The 21,295-nt window shown below is 45.3% G+C and overlaps 1 protein-coding gene across 7 annotated transcripts in view; it reads right to left on the bottom strand.

The window, feature by feature from the left end:
- ranbp3b (RAN binding protein 3b) overlaps positions 1-21,295 on the bottom strand; it is a 114,715-nt gene that overhangs the window by 55,888 nt on the left and 37,532 nt on the right. For all 7 annotated transcript variants that reach the window (XM_070859841.1, XM_070859842.1, XM_070859848.1 and 4 more), the window contains 2 exons: positions 12,620-12,656; positions 8,490-8,579 (listed from right to left, as the gene is read on the bottom strand). In XM_070859841.1, coding sequence (XP_070715942.1) covers positions 8,490-8,579; positions 12,620-12,656 — 127 coding nt within the window. The remainder of the gene's footprint in view (positions 1-8,489; positions 8,580-12,619; positions 12,657-21,295) is intronic.

Here is a 21,295-nt window from a genome sequence, read left to right as displayed (position 1 = left end):
CATTGGCCAGGGCAACATACCGACCCTAATACACACACTTGTTTGATACACCAAGCTATGAAAAACCATACTGAGGCTTGGGGATTAACTTTTTGTCATCATTCGTTTATCCATCATATATTAAAATGTCGCAGTTGTACTAAAAATGGTGACCAATTCAGGATTTAATTTTTAAACCTGCCTTTAGTATACTAATAATTTCTCTCATTTCAGCAAGAGTTTGAACCTGGGATCTCTGACGAGATGATTTGTTGAGTAATTGGCAAAATAGTGCATTTTAGTTTGAATTGGTCATGTCAATGATGCCATGAGGCCAAATTTTAAAAAAGGTAGATCACTTTGGTTGAAAATAAACAATGGATTTTAAACTATACTGCTTATCAAAACTAAATTTTCTTTCACGTGTCCCATTTGTCTCTCCCACTGCAATAGAGTGCAGAAGTGAAGCTCCCAATACTATTGTAGGATTCAGTCAGGTTATTCTCCTCATTCACCACTCCCCAGCTCCACTCTAACTGGATCCTCCATTCTTGTCTATTGAAGCAACAAAAAGTTACATTTATATAGTACCTTTAAAGCAAAAAACATCGCAGGACTGAAAGATATAATCAGAACAGACACCAAGACAAGAAGGAAGAAATCAGGAGTGGCTGAAAGCTAAGTCGAAGAGATGGGTTTTGAGGAGTTTTTTTTTTAAATTGTGGAGACAGAGGTGCAAAGGTTTAAGAAGGAACTTTCTAAGAATAAGACCAAGGCAGCTGAAGGTTCCATTACCAATGGAGGGGCGAAGGGACAAAAGGGTGTACAAGAGGAAGGAGCTAGAGGAATTGGAGGAACTTTCAGATAGAGAGGCAATTCTATGGAGGGATTTATAAATGAGTGCAAGGATTTTGAATTCAATGCATTGGCGGCTAGGAAGCCAGTGTAAATCAGCAAAAATGGGTGTGACTGACATTCGAGCAGGCTGTAGTGTGGGCCAGATAACTGCTGTGAGTGTTTCGGTCAAGTTGGAGGCTACTGCAAGGTGGAGCATTGGAGACAAGCAAGGAGAGGATTGTAATGCCTTCAGCTGCCTAGGCCCCAGGCTCTAGAAGGCCCACCTTAAAACCTGCTTCAACGAAACTTTTAGTCACCCTCTTAATATCTCCTTCTTTGACTCGTTGTTAAATCTTTTCCTTACGCCTCTGTGAAGCACCTTGGGTATTTTTCTATGTTAAAGGTACTATATAAATGAATGCTGTTGTTGTTGATGTTGGTCATGTAGCCAAACAGCATGGAGGGAATTGCAAGATCTGGTCCCACACCTCTCATTGATAGAAGACAGCAATCTGACAGCTCTGAAACATTACAGACTAATTGCAATGTACCCATTAATCAGTAATAATCAACATTCCCAACAAAGTAAAACTGTAAAAAAAAACATGAAAGGTCTAAAAAGTATAACCAAATCCCAAAGTGTAAAAAAGATTATATATCAAGATATAGTCGGACAGAATTAAGAGCTTTGCCAGGTGAGTGAGTGTGAGAGGCGCAGGGAGATGGCAGCGCAGACAGAGAAAATGAGAAAAGTGGTCAACCGAGAAAAAAACTCTGTATAGGTAGATCAGTGAATTTCCAATGATATTGGCCATGTGAAGTCAAAGAATATATTGTATTGAGCGCGGCATTGTATCTTGTAATGTATAATATATTTTGTAACAGTAGTTGATAATTCTGTGACTTTGCTCACAAATAAAAATATCAGCTACAGCGTAGAAGATGGAGCACATAAATTTTCTATTTTAGCTATAATTGGTGCACCATCTGTAATTATTGCACTGCATGCAATACAAGTATATTCTATTGTGGTTGTATTGGTCAGCCGTGTAGTCAGAAGGTTGTGGATTCAAGTCGCACTCCAGACATTTGAGCACAAAATCCAGGCTGATGCTCCAGGGCAGTACTGGAGGAGCCGCCTTTTGGATGAGATGTTAAACAGATGCCCCTTCTGCCCTTTCAGGTGGTTGTAAAAGATCCTATGGCACTATATCAAAGAGCAGGGGAGTTCACCATGGTGTCCTGGCCGATATTTACCCCTTAACCAACATCATTAAAAAAAAATAATAATCTGGTCATTATCTCAATGCTATTTGTCGTCATTATTTTTTTTATTCGTTCCGGGATGTGGGCACTGCTGGCAAGGCCAGCATTTATTCCCCATCCCTAATTGCACTCGAGAAGCTGGTGGTGAACCGATTTTGTGAACTGCTGCAGTCCTTGTGGTGAACGTACTTCCACAGTGCAGTAAGGGAATGAGTTCCAGGATTTTGACCGAGCGATGATGAAGGAACTGCGATATATTTCCAAGTCAGGATGGTGTGTAACTTGGAGAGAAACTTGACAGGTGATGGAGTTCCCATGCACCTGCTGCTCTTATCCATCTCAGTGGTAGAGGTCACGGGTTTGCTGAAGAAGCCTTGGTGAGTTGCTGCAGTGCATCTTGTAGATGGTACACACTGAAGCCACGGTGTGCCGGTGGTGGAGGGAGTGAGTGTTGAAGGTAGTGGATGGGGTGCCAATCAAGCGGGCTGCCTTGTCCTGGATTGTGTTGAGTTTCTTGAGTGTTGTTGGAGCTGCACTCATCCACGCTCCTGACGTATACCTTGTAGATAGTGGAAAGGCTTTAGGGAGTCAGGAGGTGAGTCACTCACCACAGAATACTAAGCGCCTCTGACCTTGCAGCCGCAGTATTCGTGTGGTTGGTCCAATTAAGCTTCTGGTCAATGGTGATCCCCAGGATGTTGATGGTGGGGGATTCGGCGATGGTAATGCCATTGAATGTCATGGGGAGGTGGTTATAGACTCTCACTTGTTGGCAGTGGTCATTGCCTGGCACTTGTGTGGCGCGAATGTCCTCCAGGTCTTCATAGGGGCTCCTTGTAATCCACACTTGGTCAAATACTGCCTTGATGTCAAGGACAGTCACTCTCACCTCTGGAATTTATCTCTTCTCCATGTTAAAATCAAGACTGTAATGAGGTCTGGATCCGAGTGATCCTGGAAGAACCCAATGAGCAGATAATTGGTGACGAAGTGCTGTTTGATCGCACTCTTGAGGGCACCTTCCATCACTTTGCTGATGATTGAGAGCAGATTGATGGGGCAGCAATTGGCCGGATTGGACTTGTTTTGCATTTTGTAGATGGGGCATACTTGGGCAATTTTCCACTTTGTCGGATAGATGCTAGTGTTGTAGCTGTACTGGAATAGCTTGGCTAGAGGCGCGGCTAGTTCTGGAGCACAAGTCTTCAGCACAACAGCCGGGGTATTGTTGGGGCCCATAGCCTTTGCTGTATTCAGTGCGCTCAGCCTTTTCTTGATATCACATGGACTGAATCGAATTGGTTGAAGGCTAGCTTCTGTGATGGTGGGGACCACAGAACGACGATGAGATGGATCATCTACTCGGCACCTCTGACTGAAGAATGTTGCAAATGCCTCTGCCTTGTCTTTTGCTGGGCTCCATCATCACTGAGGATGGGGATGTTCACGGAGCTTCCTCCTCACTTTAGTTGTTTAATTGTCCACCACCATTCATGATTGGATGTGGCAGGGCTGCAGAGCTTTGATCTGATCCATTGGTTGTGGGATTGCTTCATTCTTTATAGCATGCTGCTTTCACTGTTTAGCATTCATGTAATCCTGTGTTGCAACCTTACCAGGTTAGCACCTCATTTTTAAGTATGCCTGGCATGCTCTACCACATTTCTCATTGAACCAGAGTTGGTCTCCTGGCTTGATGGTAGGGTGAGGGATACACTGGGCCATGAGATTACAAATTGTGGTGGCATACATTTCTGCTGCGGCTGATGGCCCACAGCGCCTCAGGGATGCCCAGTTTTGAGCTGCTAGATCTGTTCTGTATCTATCCCATTGAGCACGGTGCATGCGGGCACGGACTGCTTCATTTTCTGAGGAGTTACAAATGGAACTAAAACTGTGCAATCATCAGCGAGTCTCCCCACTTCTTACTTATGATGGAGGGAAGGTCATTGATGAAGCAGCTGAAGATGGTTGAGCCTGGGACACTGCCCTGAGGAATTCCTGCACAATGTCCTGGGGTAGAGATGATTAACCTCCAACAACCACAACCATCTTCCTTTGTGCTAGGTATGATTCCAGCCAGTGGAGAGTTTTCCCCCGATTCCCATTTTACTAGGGCTCCTTGATGTCACACTTGGTCAAATGCTGCCTTGATGTCAAAGACAGTTTATATCACCTCAATTCTGGAATTCAGCTCTTTTGTCCATGTTTGGAGCAAGGCTGTAACGAGGTCAGGAGCCGAATGGTCCTGGTGGAGCCCAAACTGAGCATCGGTTAGCAGGTCACTGGTGAGTAAGTGCCGCTTGATAACACTGTCGACGACACCTTCCATCACTTTGTTGATGACTGAGAGTAGACTGATGGGGCGGTAATTGGCCGGATTGGATATGTCCTGGTTTTTGTGAATAGGACATACCTAGGCAGTTTTCCACATTGTCAGGTAGATGCCAGTGTTGTAACTGTACTGGAACAGCTTGGCTAGAAGCTCGGCCAGTTTTGGAGGACAAGTCTTCAGCACAACAGCTGGGATGTTGTTGGGGCCCATAGCCTTTGCTGTATCCAGTGTGCTCAGCCATTTCTTTATATCACGTGGAGTGAAATGAATTGGCTGAAGACTGACTTCTGTGATGGTGGGGACCACAGGAGGAGGCTGATATGGATCACCCATTCGGCACTTCTAGCTGAAGATGGTTACAAACGCTCAGCCTTGTCTTTTGCAGTCGCGTGCTGAGCTCCACCATCATTGAGGATGGATATATTCATGGAGCCTCCTCCTCCTGTTATTTATTTATTTGTCCACCAGCATTCACGACTGTATTTGGTAGGACTGCAGAACTTGATCAGATCCATTGATTGTGGGATCGCTTAGTTCGATCTATAGAATGCTGCTTCCGCTGTTTAGCATGCAAGTAGTTCTGTGTTGCAATTTCGCCAGGTTGGCACCTCATTTTTAGATTCACCTGGTGCTGCTCCTGGCATGCTATTCTGCACTCCTCAGTGAATGAAGGTTGGTCCTCTGGCTTTATGATAATGGGAGAGTGAGGGATATATAGGGCCACGAGGTTACAAATTGTGGTGGAATACAATTCTGCTGCCGCTGCTGATGGCCCACAGCGCCTCATAGATGCCCAGTTTTGAGCTATGGTTATCTCATGGCTATGCGCAAATTGGCTGCCTCATTTCCTACATCATAACAGTAACTACACTTCAAAAGTATTTCATTGACTGCAAAGGTGAGGGACGTCCTGAGGTTGTGAAAGGTACTGTATAAATGCAAGTCTCTCTTCTTTCGAGACAAATTGGAACATCATTTAAAAAAGGAAGCCGATAAGTATTTGAAAAGAAAGGGAAATAGGATTAGAATAAACAACCAGTTAAATAGCCTAGCAACGGCACTTGTGCAATGACTGAAACACCTCCTTTTGTGCAGTAATTTGATTGATTTGATGATTTCAAGAAGAATAGCTGTCTTGTGTATCAAGACATTTGAGAACGCAGGCTTAGACAGTACAAACAGAAGTTTGTCTAGTACAAGACTCACATGAACAAAGCCATGTTTTCCAAGTGTCGATCACACACCAATGTATACTTCCCAACAATTTTTTTGTTCAAAGAAATGGCCACCGCATTTCAGACAACAATCGAAAGCAGTAAAATTGTGGGGATATCACAGTTTAAGATTTCAACCTGACTATCCTAACATTACCATTTTGCACAACTTATCTTTGGTCACATCTTTGATCACTGAAGTCAAGAGGCTCATATATAGTCATCTATTCCAAGAGCTACACCCTCAAACAAAGGAAACCATCTATCTTTTCTACCGATGCACACTAACAAATCTGGCCTGCAAGGTAAAGTGACACACAGCTCCAGTAAGTCTGAGTTTTACTCTTCCAATATAAAGTTAACGATGGCTGCTCTGCCCAAATCTTCTGAAGAATTAGTAGCTTTGAGGGAAAGGCGACCGAAAAAAAACTCCCAGGAGATCATCATAGACAGTCCCTCGGAGTCGACTGAGGAATCCAATGCGGGACCTAGTCTCTGTCACAGGTGGGGCAGACAGCGGTTGAAGGAAAGGGTCGTCAGGGAGCCTGGGTTGACGCACGCCCCTTCCGTTATCTACGCTTGGTTTCTGCTTGTTCGCGGCGATGGGACTCAAGGTGCTCAGCACTCTCCCGGATGCTCTTCCTCCATTTTGGGCTGTCGTGGGCCAGGGATTCCGAGGAGTCGGTGGGGATGTTGCACTTTATCAAAGAGGCTTTGAGGGTGTCCTTGAAGCGTTTCCTCTGCCCACTTGGGCTCGCTTGCCGTGTCAAAGCTGTGCTTTGGGAGTATCGTGTCAGGCATGCGGATGATGTGGCCCGCCCAAGAGAGTTGATCGAGCTTGGGCAATGCTTTGATGCTGGGAATGTTGGCCTGAGCGAGAACACTGATGTTGGTGCGTCTATCCTGCCAATAGATTTGCAGGATCTTGCGAGGCAGCACTGGTGGTACTTTTCCAGCATTTTGAGGTGCCTGCTATATATAGTACACGCCTTTGAGCCATATAGGAGGGTGGGTATCACTACTACCCTGTAGACCATAAGCTTGGTGCCGGATTTGAGGTCCTGGTCTTCAAACATATTTTTCCTCAGGCGGCCGAAGGCTGCGCTGGTGCACTGAAGGCAGTGTTGGACCTCGTCATCAACATCTGCTCTGGCTGACAGTAGGCTCCCGAGGTATGGAAAATGGTCCACGTTGTCCAAGGCCTCGTCGTGGATTTTGATACCTGGGGGGGGGGGGGGGGCAGTGCTGTGTGGCGGGGTCATGTTGGTAAACGATCTTTGTCTTATGGATGTTTAGCATAAGGCCCATGCTCTCGTACACCTGGGTGAAGGTGTTGATGATGGCTTGGAGTTCAGCCTCCGAATGGGCGCAGACGCAAGTGTCGTCTGCGAACTGTAGTTCAATGACAGAGGATGAGACGACCCTGGATCTGGTCTGGAGGCAGTGGCGGTTGAACAGATTCCCATTTGTTCTATAATTTAGCTCCACTCCAGCGGGGAGCTTGCTAAGAACTTGTTCCCAGGACATTACTACTGGCAGATGACGTTTAGAAGTTGAGCATCAAATGCATATTCCCCAATCGAGGATAACAGCTTTCATGTTGAAGATTGTCTCCCTGGAGAAGTTAACACAAGCTTTGTAAATATAGTATGCTTGATGGGAAGGTAGCACTGATAGTTGGAAAGACCCCACAACAGGATGTACAGAGATGAAGCCAGCTACGGGCATGCTGCAGCAGAAAAGGACACTGTTCTTATATTGTAGATTCAGTACCAAGGTGCGGACATCAACTTTATCTTGAGAACCATACCCAAGAAACAACAATTGTTTGCGATAACAGATGAGAGAACTGGTTCAGGAAGTGATAATAAAATGAATGTTCTTTTCAGAAACGCATCTGATTACTCTATCGCGAAGAAAACAAATAGAAAACGGGACTATATTTATTCAGTAAAGGAACAGGCGAGATTGTGAGCTATCACAGTGCAAGCTTTTAGATGGAGGTTCAATTTTCATTCATTTGACAAGCACCCTATCCTAATGTAGGCAAAGAAGGTTTGTTCAGTCACAAATGAGCTGGCCAACTATTAAATATGCAGAATGGGAAAGAGGTTTTCCAAATCAAAATACAGTATATACATGTGCATGCATACATACTTAGGGGAGGGGGGGGGAAACAGAGGAAAGCAGTACTTTAGTTTCTCCTAGTTTAGTGACATCATAAGTAATTAATTCAGTCAGTCTGTCATTATTCATAAAATGGGCACTTCCAACATGCAACAAGAATTCAAATTGAAAAATACTGATTTTGTAATTTCACTTTATACTCAAAGAATATATACTAAACTAACGTGTCTTTTGTTTATTTTCATGAAATGTTTCAGTAAATTTTGTAACGTGCATCTTTAAACCAAATTATTTACCAGTAAATATCTTAGGTGAGTATAATGCTAGAACAGGTCATACTTTAAACTTTTGAAGTCATTGGCACAAGCCCATAAATACATCTCTCTCATACTCAACAATGTCTTTTTTGCTGGTCCATCACCATTTCTCTCATGGTTAATTGTGCATGCTCACCAACCTTCCACTCCCTCCGGCTAAAACAAGGAATTGGTTTTGTAATGCTACTAAAAAAAATCAAATTATGTGGCTGCACTTCAGCAAACGTCCAAAGGATACACTGTGTATACACACACAGACTCAAGGACCTGCAAATGATTCCAGTTTGCCTGTAGCCCAGCGAATTAAGAATGCATTTGTTTAGCCAATGCATAATCCCAATTATTGAGCTGATAACCAGAGACAAAAGGAAAACATTGTTTCAACATTTGTTCACATGTGGAAAAGGCACATACCTGGCTGCGAAGGTGGGAACACCTGTGTGAAAGACGACGATCTCTCTCTTTTAACAGGTGGAGGGTAGTTACCATCATCTCTGTCAGAATCTGAAGAAATAAATAAATTACACTGTGCAGAACAATTATATGTTTAAAAGTTTATCATGTGGCCATCAAACATTAGTTTGATGCTAGTCAGAGTAGGAATCGCAGGATAGTTCAGATGAATACGTGGCTTGAGAAATGGTGCAGAAGGGAGGGATTCAAATTCCTGGGACATTGGAACCGGTTCTGGGGAAGGTGGGACCAGTACAAACTGGACGGTCTGCACCTGGGCAGGATCGGAACCAGTGTCCTAGGGGGGAGTGTTTGCTGATGCTGTTGGGGAGGAGTTAAACTAATATGGCAGGGGGATGGGAACCTATGCAGGGAGACAGAGGGAAATAGAAGGGGGGCAGAAGCAAAAGATAGAAAGGAGAATAGTAAAAGTGGAGGGCAGAGAAACCCAAGGCAAAAAGCAAAATGGGCCACATTACAGCAAGATTCAAAAGGGGCAAAGTGTGTTAAAAAGACAAGCCTCAATGTGAGGAGTATTTGGAATAAGGTGGATGAATTAACTGCGCAGATAGCAGTGAACGGATACGATGTGATTGGCATCACGGAGACATGGCTCCATGGTGACCAAGGCTGGGAACTCAACATCCAAGTGTATTCAGCATTTAGGAAGGATAGACAGAAAGGAAAAGGAGGCGGGGTGGCGTTGCTGCTTAAAGAGGAAATCAATGCAATTGTAAGGAAGGACATTAGCCTGGATGATGTGGAATTGGTATGGGTGGAGCTGCGGAATTCCAAAGGGCAGAAAACGCTAGTGGGAGGTGTGTATAGACCACCAAATAGTAGTAGTGAGGTTGGGGACAGCATCAAACAAGAAATAAGGGATGTGTGCAATAAAGGTACAGCAGTAATCATGGACGACTTTAATCTACATATAGATTGGGCTAACCTAACTGGTAGCAATGCGGTGGAGGAGGATTTCCTGGAGTCTATTAGGGATGGTTTTCTCGACCAGTATGTCGAGGAACCAACCAGGGAGCTGGCCATCCTAGACTGGGTGATGTGTAATGAGAAGGGATTAATTAGCAATCTTGTTGTGCGAGGCCCTTTGGGGAAAAGTGACCATAATATGGTAGAATTCCTTATTAAGATGGAGAGTGACAAAGTTAATTCAGAAACTAGGGTCCTGAACTTAAGCAAAGGTAACTTCGACTGTATGAGGTGTGAATTGGCTAGAATAGACTGACAGAGGATACTTAAAGGGTTGACGGTGGATAAGCAATGGCAAACCTTTAAAGGGCATATGGATGAACTTCAGCAATTGTACATCCCTGTCTGGAGTAAAAATAAAACTGGGAAGGTGGCTCAACCATGGCTAACAAGGGAAATTAAGGATAGTGTTAAAATCAAGGAAGAGGCATATAATTTGGCTAGAAAAAGCAACAAACCTGAGGACTGGGAGAAATTTAGAATTCAACAGAGGAGGACTAAGGGTTTAATTAAGAAGAGAAAAATAGATGTACGAGAGGAAGCTTGCAGGGAACATAAAAACTGACTGCAAAAGCTTCGATAAATATGTGAAGAGAAAAAGATTATTAAAGACAAACGTAGGTCCCTTGTAGTCGGAGTCAGGTGAATTTATAATGGGGAACAAAGAAATGGCAAACCAATTGAACCAATACTTCGGTTCTGTCTTCACAAAGGAAGACACAAATAACCTTCCGAATGTACTAGGGGACAGTGGGTCTAGTGAGAATGAGGAACTGAAAGATATCCTTATTAGGCGGGAAATTGTGTTAGGGAAATTGATGGGATTAAAGGCCGATAAATCCCTGGGTCCTGATAGTCTGCATCCCAGAGTACTTAAGGGAGTGGCCCTAGAAATAGTGGATGCATTTGGTGATCATTTTCCAACAATCTATCGACTCTGGATCAGTTCCTATGGACTGGAGGGTAGCTAATGTAACGGCACTTTCTAAAAGAGGAGGGAGAGAGAAAGCAGGTAATTATAGACCGGTTAGCCTGACATCAGTAGTGGGGAAAATGTTGGAATCAATCATTGAGGATGAAATAGCAGCCCATTTGGAAAGAAGTGACAGGATTGGACCTAGTCAGTGTGGATTTATGAAAGGGAAACCATGCTTAACAAATCTTCTGGAATTTTTTGAGGATGTAACTAGTAGAATGGACAAGGGAGAACTAGTGGATGTGGTGTATTTGGACTTTCAAAAGGCTTTTGACAAGGTCCCACACAAGAGATTGGTGTACAAAATCAAAGCGCACGGTATTGGGGGTAATGTACTGACGTGGATAGAGAACTGGTTGGCAGACAGGAAGCAGAGAGTCGAGATAAACGGGTCCTTTTCAGAATGGCAGGCAGTTACTAGTGGGGTGCCGCAGGGCTCAGTGCTGGGACCCCAGCTCTTTACAATATACATTAACGATTTGGATGAAGGAATAGAGTGTAATATCTCCAAGTTTGCGATGGCACTAAACTGGGTGGTGGTGTGAACTGTGAGAAGGACGGTAAGAGGCTGCAGGGTGACTTGGACAGATTAGGTGAGTGGGCAAATACATGGCAGATACTGTATAATGTGGATAAATGTGAGGTTATCCATTTTGGGGGCAAAAAAACAAAGTCAGAATATTATCTGAATGGCGGCAGACTAGAAAAAGGGGAGGTGCAACGAGACCTGGGTGTCATGGTTCATCAGTCACTGAAAGAGGGCACGCAGGTACAGCAGGCAGTAAAGGCGGCAAATGGCATGTTGGCCTTCATAGCTAGGGGATTTGAATATAGGAGCAGGGAGGTCTTACTGTAGTTGTTCAGGGCCTTAGTGAGGCCTCACCTGGAATATTGTGTTCAGTTTTGGTGTCCTAGTCTGAGGAAGGACGTTCTTGCTATTGAGGGAGTGCAGCGAAGGTTCACCAGACTGATTCCCGGGATGGCTGGGCTGTCATACGAGAAGAGATTGGATCAACTGGGCCTTTATTCAATGGTGTTTAGAAGGATGAGAGGGGATCTCATAGAAACATATAAGATTCTGACGGGACTGGACAGGTTAGATGCAGGAAGAATGTTCTTGATGTTGGGGAAGTCCAGAACCAGGGGACATAGTCTTAGGATAAGGGGGTAGGCCATTTAGGACTGAGATGAGGAGAAACTTCTTCACTCAGAGAGTTGTTGACCTGTGGAGTTCCCTGCCGCAGAGAGTTGTTGATGCCAGTTCATTGGATATATTCAAGAGGGAGTTAGATATGGCCCTTACGGTTAAGGGGATCAAGGGGTATGGAGAGAAAGCAGGAAAGGGGTACTGAAGGAATGATCAGCCATGATCTTATTGAATGGCGGTGCAGGCTCGAAGGGCCGAATGGCCTACTCCTGCACCTATTTTCTATTAAACACTTAACCATAAATGCAATTTTTTTTTTAAAGCTGCAATTATTCTGACCTACAGCCAACAATATAAGTGCAAGCTACAAATATCCTCTAATAGACCTCAGGAGTTTACAATCAACTACAATTGCCTGGATTTGCCATTTTTGACAACTTCCCACAAAGAATACTTTAACAATGGCCTGGAAATCCCGGCCTCCCAGGGTCCGTACGGAGTGTCTATGGACCCGGGAAGGCATCGCAAAAGCCGGTTCTCAGCGCACAATCCGCATGCGCTGAAAACTGGCCTTTCCGATCTGTCAAGCTGGAACTCGTAGATACAGAGTTCTCATTGCTATTAATGAGAAAGCTGTGGAATACTGTACCTGATTGGCTGTACAGTCACACGTGACTGCATCTTCTGTGTGGGAACCTGGAGGACAGGAGCGCGCTTCACAGCGCGGGAAGAAAAGGCCTCCCCAACGGAATCCCACGCTCCTCTGAGACCACCAAGTAAATTTGTAGAAATTTTTCAGGTCTGAGGCATCCGTCCGCGGGAAGCCTCTGACCACAATTTCTGGGCCATTGGCTTCAAAAAGACAGACTAGGTTTAACATAGCACAATTTTAGCAACTAAGTATCAAATCGTGCTTCACACGACCTATGAGCAAGGACATCCCATAGTACGTTTAAACATGTCGTAATAGAACACACTCACCTTCTGCATCTTCAGGACTGGAAGCATCCACTGGCCTCTAAAATACAAAAAAAGCCCATCACTCTTACATTCTCCTGGCTGTGTGCACCTATTGACAGTTATATTTAAAAACATACTTCTCCCTGCTACATGCACAGCAGTGTCATAATTGAATTTTTTTTTTTTTTAAACTGTAATTTATTGTCCAACTAGTCATTAAACCCAAAGATCTAGTAATCATGCAACCATAATTCATTTGGGGCTATATTTAGAAGTTACTGCAGCCACCAAATATTTTTACAAATGTACTATTTTATACAGAGGTTGAACCTTCTTTATCCAGAACTCCCTTATCCAGAACCACCCCTCGTCCGGAACCATTCCGTGTCACCGGGTGGCACATGCACAGAACTCCGACATGAACAAATTGAAGTCCTTCCTTGCTGCCGACTCCCGCAATCGTTGGCCTGACCTCGTGATCCACCGCCCCCTCCCCCCCAGCCGCATGATCTCTCTGCCGCACTCCCAGCCCCAAGCCAGTCGATATCCCCTTGCTCAGTACCTGTACCATCCAATTTAACGTGTCCACCCCTCGTCTGGAAAAATCTCTTATCCAGAACAGGCCAGGTCCCGAGGGTTCCGGATAAGGGAGGTTCAACCTGTACCACAAAAAGGTCCAAATAACATGAATCGGCATTCAGTGTCTTGAGGACTCGATAGTTTGAATCAAGTTCAGCTCTTTCACTTGACTCTCAACCCTTTGACTATGCAGTGGGGTCACTAGGATTTTAGTAAAGCGTAATTGTGGTAGCATTTCTGTGCTGATAAATGCTTAGCATAGATTGCTCTAGCAAAGTAGCAGCACATACACAATGGGCTGAATGGCCTCCAGTGCTGTAAGGGTTGGATTTTCGGGTCGTTTGCGACCCAGTTTTGGCACTCCACGGCGAAAAATGGGAAGGACAGCTCTCTTTCGCCGAATCACGATCCTCCGGTCGGGTTTTGCGTCGGCGCTTAGAAGCACCGCCGGAGAGAGCTGCAGCAGGTGTGCAACAGCTCTCCTTGCGACACCGCTGCGAGTTTCGACTCACACCGGACCCGTACGCCACAAAACGCACCCCGCGATGACCGCCAGGGAAAACACAGCGGTCCAGCCCTGCCAGTGGCGGTGAGTTGGATAAACTGTAAAAAAGATAACTTCCAGTTTTTATTCTTTTATTTTTTTTGTAGCGATTTGTATTGTAAGGGTGTTGGCAATGTTTTTTTGAACGTTTGTTAATTTTTTTTTCTCTCCTCCCAAGGCCTCTCGCTCAACGCTGCCGGCCCGCACTTTGGTTGGCGAGGTTCCCGTTTTTGCGACTCGAAATTAGTCCAACACCTCCCTTTGCGCTGCACCCCTGGCACAGGGCCCAAATGACAAAAATTAATTCATTCATTGTAACGTTAATCGGGCGGTAAATTTCCCGCTCCAAAAACGGTAAAGTAGAAAATCCCGCCCATTATGTCTAATGTTACTATTTACCTTAGCATAAGCCTTCATAACTTTGAAGATCTAGAAATGTTTTTTTTGCACTAGCCATAATTGTCAGGTGCACTTTCCTTCCTGAGGAACTGATTCAAAGCCTCAAAATCCAGTATTGGGCAGAGTTGACCTCGGTTTCTAGGAATTGCTCATTTCCTGCTCAGGGTGAACCCTTTTAACAGAACTCAGTAATTTGTTGATCTCAGTAAATAATGGCAATATTGTTCTAGGGTCCTGTAAGTTAACCAATTGGACTAACTTATGGAACTTTGGAGGTGATCTCATACAGTAGAAATGACAGCCTTCTCGGGCTCGATATAAACCCAGCAACTGTAATGACTCTTCTCTACGTCACCACGAAGTTGTACAGCTAGTTATTCGCCTGAGCTCCAGGTGAGGGAAGGGGTACCTGTGAAATGATTGTTGCAAGGCTAGAGAAGGCCCAGAGCCATAAGACCAGCTGCAGCAAGGAGCTCTTAGCACGGATCTAACTTTGGATAGATAAACTGTTCTTCAGTACAGGAAAACACTAGGAAGTAGCAAGAAAGACATAGTTACTGTAATGGGTTCTTGCAGCCCATCAGTTGAGCAAGGAACAACCTGCTCTTCCATGGCCAGTCTGAACAATGTTTTCAGGTTTTGTTAGTTTCTTACAACTTTCCAGCAATTCCTTACTTTGTCCATCATTTGCACCTATCCAGTACAAAAGGTTAGAGGACGTAATGTCACGTCACTTTGCAAATTGACCAAAGGCCATGGATCACAGCCCAGAATCCAATGCATTCACTGTTGCTGTTGTAACAGTTTGCACTTAGCCCTTAAGGCATAGTGATGATTAAAAAGGGGACAAGTGGCCCATTTTAACAGCTGTAACTCACTGGTGCAGAAACCCCACAACTCTGGCTTGTAAATTCATAATTTAAGTGTATGCATATTCGTAAAATACAAGCACATCGGATTAAAGGGATGATGATAATTTGGGTACGTAGTTTGCAGAGAGTAGTGGTGAACAGATGTTTTTCTGACTGGAGAGAAGTATGCAGTGGGGTCCCCCAGGGATCAGTATTAGGACCATTGCTTTTCTTCTTTTATATAAACGACTTGGTCTTGGGAGTACAATTTAGAAGTTTACGGATGACACAAAACTTGGCAATGTAGTAAATAGTGAGGAGGCTAGTAGCTGATTTCAGCAAGACGTAGACAGACTGCTTAAATGGGCAGACACGCGGCAGATACAATTTAATGCGGGCAAACGTGAAGTGATAACTTTGGAAGGAAAAACACGGATAGGCAGTAAAATCTAAATGGTACTATTGTGTGTGTGTGTGTGTGTGTGTGTGTGTGTGTGTGTGTGTGTGTGTGTGTGGGCGGGGTGGGGGGGGTGCAAGAGCAGAGGGACCTGGGGTACTTGGCTTTGTAAATACAGTCGCTGAATACAAAAACAAGGCAATAGTTCTAAACCTTTACAGATCCTCAGCTAGATTCGGTGTACAATTCTGGGCACCAAACCTTAGGAAAGATGTCAAAGCCTTGGAGAGGGTACAGCAGAGGTTCACTAGCATGATACCAGGGATGAGAGACTTCAGTATGTGGAGAGACTGGAATGCACTACCTGAAATGGTGGTGGGTGGAAGCAGATTCCATGAGAACTTTCAAAAGGCAACTGGACACATACTTGGAGGACTAGTTTGCCAGGTAATGAGGAAAAGGCTGGGGTGTGGGACTAATTAGTCGGGTAATGAGGGAAAGGCTGGGGTGTGGGACTAATTTGTCAGGTAATGAGGGAAAGGCTGGGGTGTGGGACTAATTTGCCAGGTAATGAGGAAAAGGCTGGGGTGAGGGACTAATTTGCACAGATCTTTCAAAGAGCCAGCACAGGCACAACAGGCCAAATGGCCTCCTTCTCTGCTATACGATTCTATATATTTGGAGTCACCATCGAGGGAGGGTAGCGGTTCAGATTTAACCTCCTGCGCATTAGATTTATGTCAGGTGAGAACATGAAAGACAACCACCAAGTCTGCAACTGGGTTATTGTACAAAATCCAGCCATAAGCTTTATCTATTTTGGGAACAGCTCGCAAGATTAATTCGGATGAAGGCAGCCAATCAGCCTACGTTAAGCTCACCCATCTAGAAACAGTTATAGTCCCTCCACAGCATGCACTGTTTCTTAAATAATTCAAAACTTTCTGCATGCAATGCTCTAATCGAACAGTGAACACTCTGCATGAAGAAATTTCTTCACTAATTTGAACTGCTGCAAGAGGATTCTGTTCTACTGTGACCATTTACCTTGAAGTGCAGCCCTAATTATCTTTTCACCCAATAACTTACATATGCCAGCCCAGATACTCTTGATTATAACCCAGAGGCAGAGAGAGAAACCCCATGAATGTTGCTGTTTGCACTCTCAGAAATATGGAGGAAGGGCTCCAATAGCAAGCACAGAGATTATGAGTGACCTACGCATTAAATATTTTGGTAAATTTTAAACTTTGCTCTAGGAATCTGCCCTCCAGCAGTGTGCCACCATTTTCTTCCCCTCCTCCACATCCAAGGAGTAAGGGACCTTATGTAGCACTGCCTACCTGTAACGCCATGACAATACATTCATTGAGTATATTCTAAGGCTGAGATTCATAAATTTTTGGACTCTAGGAGAATTAACGATATGGGGATTGGGCAGAAGAGTGGAGTTGAGGCGAAGATCAGCCATGATCTTATTGAATGGCGGAGCAGGCTCGAGGGGTCTACTCTTACTCCTAATTCTTATGTTTTCAGAATAATAACTTTTATTTATATAGCGCCTTTAACATAGTAAAACATCCCAAGGTGCTTCACAACAGTGTTACAGACAAACAGATAAATTTGACACCGAGTCACAGAAGAAATTAAGGCAGATGATCAAAAGCTTGTTTAAAGAGGTAAGTTTTAACGAACATCTTAAAAGGAGGGAAAAGAGGTAGCGGTTTAGGAAGGGAGATCCAGAGCTTAGGGCCCAGGCAGCTGAAGGCACGTCCACCGATGGCTGAGCATTTATAATGAGGGATGTTCAAGAGGCCAGAATTTGAGGAACGCAGACATCTTGTGGGATTGTGAGGCTGAAAAAGATTGCAGAGATAGGGAGGGGTAAGTCCATGGAGTGATTTGTAAACAAAGATGAGAATTTTGAAATCATGGCGTTGTTTAGCTGGAAGCAAATGTAGGTCAGAAAGCACAGGGGTGATGGGTTATCTTGATGGTGCGGGTTAGTACACGGGCTGCTGAGTTTTGGAGGACTTCCAAGTTTACATAATGTGGACTGTGGAAGGCCGGCCAGGAGTGAGTTGGAGTAGTCAAGTCTAGAGGTAACAAAGGGATGAATGAGAGTTTCCACCACCAGAAGAGCTGAGGCTTTTTATGCATCTCGGCTTGTGCTTGCCCTAGGGGGAAAAAAAAAAAATCGAGCTTGACTATTCCTATGGGCTGTGGAGGATGCTTCGTGAAGAAAGATTACAAACACTTCCATGAATCCTAGGATCCAAACGTAGCTGAGACTAAAATCTGCACCTGTAATACTTGAGCTGCAGAGCCCTCAGGTATTGTCTCGTAATGAGACAATGCCTGAGCTGAAAGAAAGGTATGACCTGTGCTGTTGCAGCCGGAATTTTGATAGTACAGAGTGCCTGCTTGACTGTCATCTACGCAGCACCACAAGAGTGAACTCAGACTAGGCACAGACAGATGTGACAATGCAATTTAAAGGAAGCCTGATACAAAAAAACAAGCATTCATGAACAAACCAGTGGCAGGTCAAATAAAAAACACACAAAAACAAGAGTAACTCTGTCTAGGCAGATGAATTGGCGAAATATTCAGTATCAGCTGAAATACTGCGAAGAAACAATCAATGAAACGATAAGAATTCTGTCAACGGATGAAGGAACCAGTACTGAGCACTAACCAACACAATAATGACTACGGACGTGCAGGACATTTATCACAAAATGAGGTAAAGAGAATGATGGTAATAACTCAATGACAACCAAGGAGAAGAAGAAAGATACACGGCATTAACTTAATAAGAAGCACTGGCCAATGAAAAAAAAACTGGAGCTAGTAACTATTTTTGCTGGTGAGGACAAATGAATGGGCTCGCTGAAGGCAGATCCACCTTTTTGTAACATAATGGACCACATCACACAGGTGCAGGAGTAGGCCATTTAGCCCCTTCGAGCCTGTTCCACCATTCAATGAGAGCATGGCTGATCTGTGACGTATGGGGCCAAATGGCCTACTCCTGCTCCTATTTCTAACTCCATATACCTGCATTTGCCCCATATCTCTTAGATATTTGTTAACCAAAGGTATTATCAATCTCAGCTTTAAAATTAACAATTGATCTAGCATCAATTGTCATTTACGGAAGAGATTTCCAACTTTCTACCATCCTGTGTGTAGAAGTGTTTCCTAATTTCACTCCTGAAAGGTCTGATTCTAATTTTTAGACTATGCCACCTAGGTGTGGTGCCCAGAACTGCTCACACCTTCCAACGGTGTGGTGCCCAGGACTATTCACAGTACTCAAAGTGTGGTCCAACTAGGGCTTTGTATAGCTGGGCCGTCCCAACCTGTGTGAGAACATCACCGCAGGTCGGAGCTATAGAGCTGGAGCGCCGGGCCCTGGAACATCGTAGGCGAAAGTGCAGCGAATGAGGACACGGGGCCAAGAGCCGAGAGCCCAAGGGCAGCACAGGCCAGCCCACACTGCGATATGTGCACGTACTAGGCTCGTGCAGCAGAGCTGGTCTCCAGTCTTCCTGGTTCAACCCTTGCCATTGGATAAAGGCCTAGCTCTGTCAAGCCCGTGTGGTGGCTGATGTGCAACGGTCACCACACGTTAAAAAAAATCCACGCACAGGCATCTTCCATCCCCTCAATTCGAGTTCAGGACTGGATCATCGGGTCCTTCACTGAAACATCTCTGAACTATTGTGGAAGCAAGTCATCCTCGTTCGAGGGACCGCCTATGATGATGTATGGCTGCAGCATAACTTCAACCCCCTTGTATTCCAAGTCCTTTAGATATAAAGACCAACATTCCATTAGCCGTTTTGATTATTTTCTGTACCTGTTCATGACATTTTAATGATCCTTGTACCTAGACCGCACCTCCCCCCCACCCCCCACCTCTCCGCCCAAATCTCTTTGGACCGCCACTGTTTTTAAACTTTTCAACATTTAGAACGTACCCTGTTCCATCCTTTTTAGGTCCAAAGTGGATGACCTCACATTTGCTTATATTGAAATTCATTTACCACAGTTTTGCCCATTCTATCAATATTCCTTTGTAATTTTATGCTTTCATCTACACTGCCTACAATGCCTCCTATCTTTGTCTCATCGGCAAGTGTGGATATGTGGCTTTCGATCCCATCATCTAAGTCGTTAATAAATACAGTAAATAGTCGCAGCCCCAACACAGATCCCTGCGGGACACCATTAGTTACGTTCTGCCAATTAGAATACCTGCCCATCAGTGATTCCCAATGTAATGATACCGTTAAAGTAATTAAAGCAATTATTTGTGTGATTTTCCCCAGGCGATAGGTGCTGTACCTGGTCATTGAAGGTTACTGAATGTCTGAAATTTAATAATATTTCCCTGATCTTCCAGCAATCGAATACATTGTTGTTGACATAAACAGAATAATGTTTAATACCAGAATAATGTTTAATACCAAAACATCGCTTATATATGAAAGTGGGGAAGGAGTACCACTATCTGGTTAACAACTCTTAGAGGGACAGAATTAAAGGGCCCAAGTTTCCACACGATAAAAAACGGGCGCCACAAAGTGCGCCTAAAAAAATCCTCCGTATTCTCCACATCCCTGCAGGTCCTCTGGACCTCGGCGCAGCGCAGCAGGAGCTGTAGGGGGGGGGAGCTAGGACCCTGCGCCGAAAACAGTGCCGGGAGCTCTGCACATGCGCGCTACAGTGGGCACGCAAGTGCAGTAGCTCCAGGCGCCCGAAACTGTGTGGGAGGGGCCCGAAGCACGCAGCCCCCAGCCCTGGCCGAATTGCCTCACTGGGGCTGCGTGAATAAGGCTCCTCCCACGGCCAGCTCCTGCTTCCTGCCGACTCCCGCTCCTGCTCCCCCCTGCTCCCGAACCCGACTCGACCCGCCTGTCGCTGCCGCTCCCGCTTCCCCGCCGCTCATGCTTCCGCCACCCCCACCCCCCACCCCCGACCGGACCCGACTCGACCCGCCTGTCGCTGCCGCTCCTGCTCCTGCTTCTCCGCCGCTCCTGCTTCCGCCCCCCCGCCACCGAACCCGACTCGACCCGCCTGTCGCTGCCGCTCCTGCTTCCCCGCCGCTCCTGCTTCCGCGCCCCCCCACCCCCCACCCCCGACCGGACCGGACCCGACTCGACCCGTCTGCGTCTGCCACTCCCGCTCCCACCCGACTCTACTCTCGCCCCCGGACTGGATCCGACCTGACATCCCCCGCCCCGACCCGACCTCCCTCTCCCTCTCCCTCTCCCTCTCCCTCTCCCTCTCCCTCTCCCTCTCCCTCTCCCTCTCCCCGACCTGACCTCCCTCCCTCCCCCCGACCCGAACCGAACCTCTCTCCCCGACCCGACCCAACGCCACCTACCTCTGGTGCTGGGGACGGGCCCTGCCCGAAATCTCGGGCCCGGCCCGTTCAGCCTTCGGTCCCAACGGCAAACCACTTCCTAAAGGCCTGCCTGAAGAACTTTCACACAGGTAGGAACATGGTTTATTTAATCTTTTCTTTGCTTATAAATGTTTATTCAGGTTGGATTTATTTGTATAATATTTGTATAAGTATAACTAAGGATTTATTGTAGAATTTAATGGCTTCCCTTCCCCTCCCCCCCCCTCCCCTCGTTCCCTACGCCTAATTTGTAACCTGCGCCTGATTTTTTAATGTGTAGAACAGGTTTTTTTAGTTCTACAAAAATCTTCACTGGCTCCATTCTACTTTAGTTTGGAGTACATTTTCACTGTGGAAACTTTCAAATCAGGCGTCAGTGGCCGGACACGCCCCCTTTTGAAGAAAAAATTCTGTTCTAAACTAGAACTGTTCTACCTGACTAGAACTGCAGAAAAAAAAATGTGGAGAATTGCGATTTCTAAAATAGTCCGTTCTCCACCAGTTGCTCTTA

The sequence above is a fragment of the Pristiophorus japonicus genome, chromosome 18 (genome assembly GCF_044704955.1).
Source record: "Pristiophorus japonicus isolate sPriJap1 chromosome 18, sPriJap1.hap1, whole genome shotgun sequence".
In the NCBI taxonomy this organism is placed as follows: Eukaryota; Metazoa; Chordata; class Chondrichthyes; family Pristiophoridae; genus Pristiophorus; species Pristiophorus japonicus.
The sequence above is the reverse complement of the archived record's forward strand: the minus strand, read 5'-3'. Positions and strand labels throughout refer to the sequence as shown.